Genomic DNA, 9466 nt, shown 5'->3' on the forward strand with positions numbered 1-9466 from the left:
AGAGCGAAGTAAGAGGCGAAGAAAGCTGTGAGAGAAGCTAAGTTAGCGGCTTATGACGATATGTATAAGCGACTAGATACCAAAGAAGGAGAGTTGGATATCTATAAACTAGCTAGAGCAAGGGAAAATAAGATAATGGACCTAAACCAAGTAAGGTGCATCAAGGATGAGGATGGAAAGGTTCTTGTTATAGAGAACGCGGTCAAAGATAGATGGAGAGGTTATTTTCATAATCTTTTCAATGAAGGACATGAAAGGAGTACTTCTTTAGGGGAGTTGAGTAACTCAGAAGAGTGTAGAAACTACTCATTTTATCGTCGAATCAGGAAGGAAGAAGTGGTTATAGCTTTGAAGAAGATGAAGCATAGAAAAGCAGTGGGCCTAGACGTTATACCGATCGAAGTGTGGAAAGTCTTGGGAGAGACAGGTATAACATGGCTCACTGACATTTTCAATAGGATTTTGAAAACGAAGAAGATGCCAAATGAGTGGCGAAAGAGCACTTTGGTGCCTATCTACAAGAATAAGGGCGACGTACAAAATTGCATGAACTATAGGGGTATTAAGCTAATGATTCATACAATGAAGCTTTGGGAGAGAGTCATTGAGCATAGATTGAGGTAAGAGACACGGGTTTCGGACAACCAATTCGGGTTCATGCCAGGGCGCTCAACCATGAAGGCAATCTATCTCTTACGAAGATTGAGGGAAAGATATACAGATGGGAAAAAGGATTTACACATGATCTTTATAGATTTGGAAAAAGTGTATGATAGGGTCCCAAGAGAGATTCTTTGGAAGATTTTAGAGAAGAAAGGAGTACGAGTAGCATATATCCAAGCTATAAAGGATATGTATGAAGGAGCAAAGACTGCCGTAAGAACTCATGAAGGACAAACTGAAAGCTTTCCCATAACTGTAGGATTACATCAAGGCTCATCCTTAAGTCCTTACCTTTTTGCGTTGGTAATGGATGAGTTAACATGACATATTCAAGATGATATTCCTTGGTGTATGCTTTTCGCAGATGATATAGTGTTGATAGATGAAACTCAGGAAGAGGTAAATGCGAAGCTTAACCTTTGGAGAGAAGTGTTGGAATCTAAAGATCTTCGCCTAAGCTGATCAAAGACAGAATATATGGAGTGTAAGATCAGTGCAAATGGAGGCCAAAATGAGTTAGGGGTGAGGATCGGAGATCAGGAAATACCAAAGAGCGACCGTTTTCACTACTTAGGATCTATCTTGCAAAAGAACGGAGAATTAGATGGAGATCTCAACCATAGAATACAAGCTAGATGGATGAAGTGGAAGAGTGCATCCGGTGTGTTGTGTGACCGTCGTAGGCCACTGAAGCTCAAGGGAAAATTTTATAGGACGACAATAAGGCCGGCGATGCTGTATGGCACAAAATGTTGGGCGGTGAAGCATCAACACGTACACAAAATGGGTGTAGTGGAGATGAGGATGCTTCGTTGGATGTGTGGGCACACGAGAAAGGATAAGATTAGGAATGAGGATATCCAAGGTAAAGTAGGAGTAGCCGAAATTGTAGGAAAGTTGAGAGAAAATCGGTTACGGTGGTTTGGACATGTGCAAATAAAGCCTACTGACGCTTCGATTAGAAGATGCGACTACGGGATAGAGGTTTAGGGCCGAAGGGGTAGATGAAGACCTATGAAAACTTTGGAAGAGACTCTAAGAAAAGACTTAGAGTACATGGATCTAATGGAGGACATGACACATGACCGAGCACAATGGCGTTCTAAGATTCATATAGCCGACCCCACTCTGGAAATTAAAGGAACACTACCTCAACCTACATGCTCCACTCACGAAGCTTCAACATACAAGCTTCAACAAAAGAAAAATTCAAAGAACTTAGTGAAGAAGGCTTTGGTGTATTTAACACAATACGTTGAAATGAAGCAAAGCTTATTTATTGATATCTCCGATAAGTTACAAATATGTACATATACATGAGTCAAAATAAACAAACAAGAGGGAGCCATCACAAAGGTTGCTTAGGAGAAGTCTCAGCAGTCGGTAAAGCCCCAAAAAGAGAAGGCACTGGAGGGGGATCATTCAGAGCCTCAGTACTGGACAGACCCTAGAAGGAGGAGGCATCGAAGGTTGATCATTTGGAGCTTCATTACGCGTTACAGCCCCAGAAGACGAAGGCAATAAATGCCTTTGGAACAAACCCACAAACCCACAAACCTCTAATGATCATGTAAAATCTGACCATCAGATTCTTTCATCTAGTCAAGCTTCCTCTTCATGTTTGGAGCATAGTCATGTGCGAGCCGGTGCAACTGTTTATTCTCATGCTTGAGCCCTCTAATCTCCTGTTTGAGACTCATCACTTCAGCCGCTAATGATTCAACTTGGCGGGTTCGAGCAAATAGGTGTTGGACCATATTAGACACAGAACCTGCACACTGAACACTAAGGGCCAGAGAATCCTTAACAACCAACTCATCAGACCGTTTGGAAAATAGTCTGTTATCTTTGGGAGTGAGAAGGTTCATGGCCACCACCGCAGCGGTCATATCATTCTTCATCACGGAATTGTTGGAAATGTGCCCTAAAGCCAATCATGTGATGATACTTTACGGACATTTCACATGTTAAACTAATCTAGTTTTACATATAAAGGGCAAAGATTATTGTTTGAGCCGTCTCATATAAATGTTATATGCTTAAACAATAAAGTCCAAGGAATATGTGATTGGGAGAATGCAATCTAATGAAGTTAGATTCATGAGACCATTCTTTCGTAGACACATCCTAAACGTTCCTGATCATAGGATTGCCAATTGGGCATTGACAGTCCGTCAAGATCGGTACGTACTATGTCTTCTCTCAGGGAGAGTGATTAGTCTCGAGTCATTAGTGTGTGTGACATCAAGACAAGTACGGTAGGTGCTCAATAGAGAATGAGTTCACTGAACGCAATCAAAGAAGAGTTCTCATATTCCATGTCACATGAGAACTCACGTTTGGGATAATGCAAATTAGTCCTTTGACCTGAGGCATCACAGTTGTCTTGTGGTTAAATCCTTGATCTTTGATTATGTCAAAGTCACCCCATCGGGGTGTCCACGGCATCGTTGGGGTCAAGCCACTTAGCTATGGAGACAAGTGAATGCGCAACAAGGGATCTCTAACCTTCAAACCGCTTGAGGGAGAATACTCTATGATATGATTTGAATCTCTGGCCAGAGTATGAATGAGATTTGGGAATGCGTTCCGAATCACATTCAAGGTAATCATATAAGCACAAGACACACATTGGATAGTAGACATGAGCAAATAAACTATCAAACCAAACAATGTGGTCAAGAGTATTAGATTAGAGAAAGACCGTATTGCATTTGTAATCTCAAACTGAATAGGTTCTCCACCTCTTCTTATTAGCTTGGGTAACCATGATATGCTGCTAGGTGTCACTCATGGTTTGTGGAAGCCCTAAACGTGTGTAATCACTAAAGGGAGAATTGAAAATAGTTTCAATTCACAATCGATGTAAAATGGTTTTAATCGCCCACTACCTCGCTAAAAGGAACCTAGTGGATTGCACACCATAAAAGGTGAAGATTGAAGAAACAATGGAGATGAGTAAGAATAATTAAATAGTTTAATTATTTATGACAAGGATTAATTAATATGTTAATTAATCAAACGAATAAGTTCGTTAAAGACCTCGGGATAGTTTTGGACCTTAAGGCCTAATGGGCTTCGAACGTCAAGCCCATTAACTTAAGTTGCATGACAATTTAATGAATAAAGATTCACAAAGGCCCAAAAGCCCAAAAATCCCAATATGGCCGGCCATGTGTGTGATGAATTAGGGTTTTGGTTGTTTAGGTCACTTAAAGAAGTGACTATATAAATGACTTTATAGCCTAAAATTCATTAAGGCTTCCTTTTGGAGATAATTAGAGAGAACATGTTTCTCATTTTTCTCTCTAGAAGGAAGGCCACCTTGGAGGGTACATCTAGCAATCCTACTACTCCAAGGTCACTCATTTTCTTCTACAATCTAACCTTGGTGAAGAGACTTAGAGGTTCTCAATTTTGGGAACTTGGAGAACCATATTCTTCCATCCAAATCCATGGATCTAAGAAGTAAGGAATGAAGGCCCTATCTCTTTGGATGATTAGCCTTTACTTATGCAAAGAGGAATCTACAAAGGTATATTTATCAACTCACTTTGTTTTTTAGTTGATTCTTGGTTCACCAATCTACTAGGCTTTGAATTTCATGGGTAATGTTTTGTTTTTGAGTGTATGCAAGCATGATTCCGCCTTTAATTGTTAATTGCATGCTATATGATGTTGCTCAAATGAACATGTTTTCACAAAATAATCCTTCAGGAATCCCCAACGGTAAGAGGACCAATAGGGGATAAGAAGGATGGGCGCCGTATGTTGTCTAGAGAAGGCGTGGCTGCCTCTTCAACAAGGTTCAAGTCAAAACGACGGTCGGAGGGGCCAGACATTTTCAAATGTGTTGAAGAGAGAAGAGGTCGGACAAATTAAGATCTTAGAAGTGCAAGAAGGGAGCTTTTACCGGTAGAGATTCAAGTGTGCTTTGGAACTTAATGCCAGCCTCTATAAAAATCTGCACTCGACGGAGCTTTAGAAATCGAAGAGGTGCCTGCTGAGAAATCGAAGAGGCGTTTGCTTTCTCAAAAAGCTGGGCTGCTCAGAGACCACGAGGATCGATCTCAGAAATCGAAGAGGCGTTTGCTTTCTTAAAAGCTGGGCTGTTCAAAGACCACGAAGGTCGATCTCAGAAATCGAAGAGACGCTTGCTTTCTCAAAAGCTGGGCTGCTCAGAGACCACGATGGCCAATCTCAGAAATCGAAGAGGCGCTTGCTTTCTTAAAAGCTGGGCTGCTCAGAGACCACGAGGGCCGATCTCAGAAATTGAAGAGGCACCTGCTTTTTCAGCCTTGTCAGCACCTGTCACATGCACACTCAGCTTTGCAGAAATTCCGGGCATTCTGTCGAAGATTTTGGTGAAGTAGAAAGCACGTGAATCTTATTGTTCAATCATCCACTTTCCACACACAACATCAGCTCATGGGTACCACAGATAACTTTGGCAAAGATCTCTGACAAAGTTTAGAAACGTGAAGCTTGCAGCTCCCACTACATCGCTATGACCAAGAAGGGTAAAATAATAGCAAAGAAACAGCACTAACAAAATTTAGACACATAAATTTTGAAGGTCTAACTACCATATTATTACCCACAAGGGTAAAGGAACAGCACCACTGCTGGATAATTGGAAAGTCCCTATGTGTCAACCTCTGTGCTCCATGGCAAGGTAGACTAGCAAACATGCCCAACCTTTACTCACATTCGAGAAAACACTCCCAACAAGATTGTTTGCTCTAAAATTGAAGAGGCACCGCCCTTCGAATCTCGAGAGCTAGACTCCCAACATGATTACTTTCTAAAAAATCGAAGAGACAACACTCTCCGAATCTTGAGAGCCAAACTCCCAGCAGGATTGCTTTATCAAAAATCAAAGAGGTACCGTTCTCCGAATCTCGAAAGCCAGATCCCCGACAGGATTGCTTGTTTAAAAATCGAAGAGGCACCGTTTTCTCAACTTCGAGAGCCAGATCTCCTTAGATAAAGCTTGTATGTAATCTTCACACGCAACATCAGCTTTCCAGATACCACAGACCACTTTTTCAAAGTGCTTTGACAGAGTTAAAACACGTGAAGCTGGCAGCTCCCACTATCGTGCTATGACCAAGTAGGGTAAAGGAATAGCATTACTACTTGTTGTTAGGGAGACTCCTATATATGTCAACCTCTATCCTCAACGGACAGACAGACCTGCAAAAATGCTCAACCCTTCCTCATATCTGAAAGGGCACTCCCAACGAAGCCTCTCGAAATACTCAGCTTTATTTCCCCCAGATAATACCTCTGCAAACAAGCTACACCAGAGCAAGAATATCTTATATCATCAGGGTTAAAAGCAAGAGTATCCCATATTATGCTTTTTCCCTCTCTTTTCCTTTCGCCTTGTTCTTACCTGTAAGATAAGGAGAAAGAAAGCAATCAATCAGCACTTGAAATCAAGCTTCCAATCAGGAACTGACTGCCTGGAACCCCTTACCTGATTACTTACCTCGCATTGCTCTCGAGTACTCATCTTCAACATCTTATGCTTCCAGAGAAGATACCACATCTGCCTGAGGAACAGATAGGGCAAGTGAAAAGGATACAAGGAAGCATATGGAGACAAGCGTAATAGAACAGGTGCCGATACATCCACTACTTTGTCAACAGCAAAAGTATCCCATATCAGCAGGGTCGAACGTACTCTAGATTTGATGGACTTATTTTGACCCTCAAATTTTTCAGTCGGCCTTATACTCTGGAGGAAACCAGAAAACCCTCCAGCCCAGTTCAAGAATAAGTCTGTGGAAAGTTATTTCTTCAAAAGAAAAAGTATCTCATATCATCTTTTCTCATTTTTCTTCTCTTTATCCTTCATGTTGCCTGCAAGATAGGGAGAATGAGAACAATCAGCTGGAACTCGAAATCAAACTTCTGATCTGGGACTGATTGCTTGGAGCTATGATTGCTTACCTTGTATGTCACCTCTTTTAGCAGATCCCCTAACTCGGCGACTTGGGGGACTCCTACTACATGGTTTGTATCGCGCTTGACCAAGCCTGAAACTACAAGTAAGCTTCAAGTGAAATTGATACATTACCTTATGCATCTCCACTAGTTAAAGATATCACCCCTGGATGGAGGAAGAGTACTTCCAGAGAAGATGCCACATCTACCTATGAGACAGATAAGGCAAGTGAAGACGATACCACACTTCGGTACTTAGAAGTTTCGTGATTACGAGATCATTCTCCCACAATATTTCCTAATGTAATTTGTACTAAATCATTCACTTGTACTCACTAAATGAGAGCTTGAACCTATGTACTTATGTAAACCCTTCACAATTAATGAGAACTCCTCTAGTCTGTGGACGTAGCCAATCCGGGTGAACCACGTACATCTTGTGTTTGCTTTCCTGTCTCTATCCATTTACATACTTATCCACACTAATGATCAGAGTAATCTAGCGAATATCACAAACTTAATACTTTCTGTTGTACCAAAGTTCTCACTGATTTTGTGCATCAACAATCCTTAAGTCCTTACCTTTTTGCGTTGGTAATGGATGAGTTAAGAGGACATATTCAAGATGATATTCCTTGGTGTATGCTTTTCGCAAACGATATAGTGTTGATAGATGAAACTCAGGAAGGGGTAAATGCGAAGCTTAACCTTTGGAGAGAAGTGTTGGAATCTAAAGGTCTTCGCCTAAGCCGATCAAAGACAGAATATATGAAATGCAAGTTCAGTGCAAATGGAGGCCAAAATGAGTTAGGGGTGAGGATCAGAGATCAGGAAATACCAAAAAGCGAAGGTTTTCGCTACCTAGGATCTATCTTGCAAAAGAACGGAGAATTAGATGGAGATCTCAACCATAGAATACAAGCTGGATGGATGAAGTGTAATAGTGTATCCGGCGTGTTGTGTGACCGTCGTAGGCCACTGAAGCTCAAGGGAAAATTTTATAGGACGACAATAAGGCCGGTGATGCTGTATGGCACAAAATGTTGGGTGGTGAAGCATCAACACGTACACAAAATGGGTGTAGCGGAGATGAGGATGCTTCGTTGGATGTGTGGGCACACGAGAAAGGATAAGATTAGGAATGAAGATATCCGAGGTAAAGTAGGAGTAGTCAAAATTGTAGGAAATATGAGAGAAAATCGGTTACGGTGGTTTGGACATGTGCAAAGAAGGCCTACTGATGCTCCAGTTCGAAGATATGACTACGGGACAGAGGTTCAGGGCTAATGGGGTAGAGGAAGACCTAGGAAAACTTTGGAAGAGACCCTAAGAAAAGATTTAGAGTACTTGGATCTAACGGAGGACATGACACAAAACTGAGCGCAATGGCGTTCCAGGATTCATATAGCCGACCCCACTTAGTGGGAAAAGGCTTTGTTGCTGCTGTTGTTGTTATCATGTTATAGTTTATAGTTTTCTGGTTCAGTTTTTGCCTTCAAATAATTAAGCATGATGGTTGCTATGTTTTTCAATTATCTGGCATGCAAATTGGATGAGGGTTTACATTATTATATTGTTGTGCATGGATGTGGTGTTAATTAACGTATTGCCAATATAAGGACTAATTGAAAGACATTGAAACTGGACATATATTTGCATGATGGATTGTTTGCAGGTTCTATTAAGACATGTCTGATATAAAGATTAATAATTCGACATGCATAAAGTAATATCTGATCAAGTTTTTAGATATCGCTTGTTTGATATCGATTAAGCAAGCTGTAGCGGCTTAATTGATGTGAGTGGTCTCTAAATCCAAAGTCCTATTGATCAAGTTGTGTTGTTTTAATTATAACGATTACAATAATCTTCTTGCTCGTAAGTGTGGAAAATTTTTCATGAAAGTAATTATTATAACTATGTATTTTAGTGCCACATACATAATAACTTTCTTGCCCGTAGGTGTAAGTTAATTATGTTTTGAAGTTTATGGGGATTAAGTATGTATTGTTTGTTTAATCTTCAACTGTCAATGCTTCTTTGAATTTCAATTCAATCCAAGCTTTAACTGGGACCAACTATAAAAAGTGGAAGCAAGACATAGAGATTGTTCTAGGTCTTACGGACTTAGATGTTGCTTTGAGAGAAAAAGAACCAGATGTTCCTGAAAAGGACGACTCGACTAAGATTAAAAACAAGTATGAGAAGTGGCATAAGGCAAATATGATGGCAATTCTCATTATGAAAAGGCCAATGTCTGACACTGTGAAAGGTGGAATTGCTAATACGGATAGTGCTAAGGAATTTTTGGCATCAATTGAAGCTAAGTTCAATGAATCCAACAAAGCTGAAACCGGAAACCTTATGAACTCATTGATGACAACCAAGTTTGTCGATGGAAGTGTGAGGGAGCACATATTGGGGCTGATTGATATTGCTACTAAGTTGAATGCTTTGGATGTTGCAATTAGTGATCCATTCTTGGTTCATGTGACTCTAAACTCTTTGCCTTCGGAGTACTCTCAACTGAAAAGCACCAACAATGCTCAAAAGGAAAAGTGGGATCTTAATGAGCTTATAGCCATTTGTGTTCACGAAGAGTAGAACATAAGACAAGAGAAGAGTAAGGTCGCTAATTTAGTCCACACTCATGCTAAGAATTCAGTCAAAGAAATTTCCAAAAACCCCTCCTACAAACCTAAAGGGTCTAACAACTTCAAGGCAGCAACCAAGCCAAATGGTTTGAAGTGTTTGTTTCTATAAGAAATTTGCTGGGCATTTGAAGAAGGATTACCCAAAGTATAGGCGTTGGTTGGAAAAAAAAAGGCTAAAGGGTTCATAAGCAAAAGGG

The 9466-nt window shown here is 40.6% G+C and overlaps 1 protein-coding gene across 1 annotated transcript; it reads left to right on the plus strand.

The window, feature by feature from the left end:
• Window positions 1–8275: 8275 nt before the first annotated feature.
• Window positions 8276–9219, plus strand: LOC126630073 (uncharacterized). Its single transcript, XM_050300238.1, has 2 exons — window positions 8276–8282; window positions 8678–9219. Exons 1-2 carry the CDS (start codon window positions 8276–8278, stop codon window positions 9217–9219), a joined length of 549 nt encoding a protein of 182 aa, XP_050156195.1.
• Window positions 9220–9466: the final 247 nt, after the last annotated feature.

This window comes from Malus sylvestris, chromosome 7, assembly GCF_916048215.2.
Source record: "Malus sylvestris chromosome 7, drMalSylv7.2, whole genome shotgun sequence".
Lineage (NCBI taxonomy): Eukaryota > Viridiplantae > Streptophyta > Magnoliopsida > Rosales > Rosaceae > Malus > Malus sylvestris.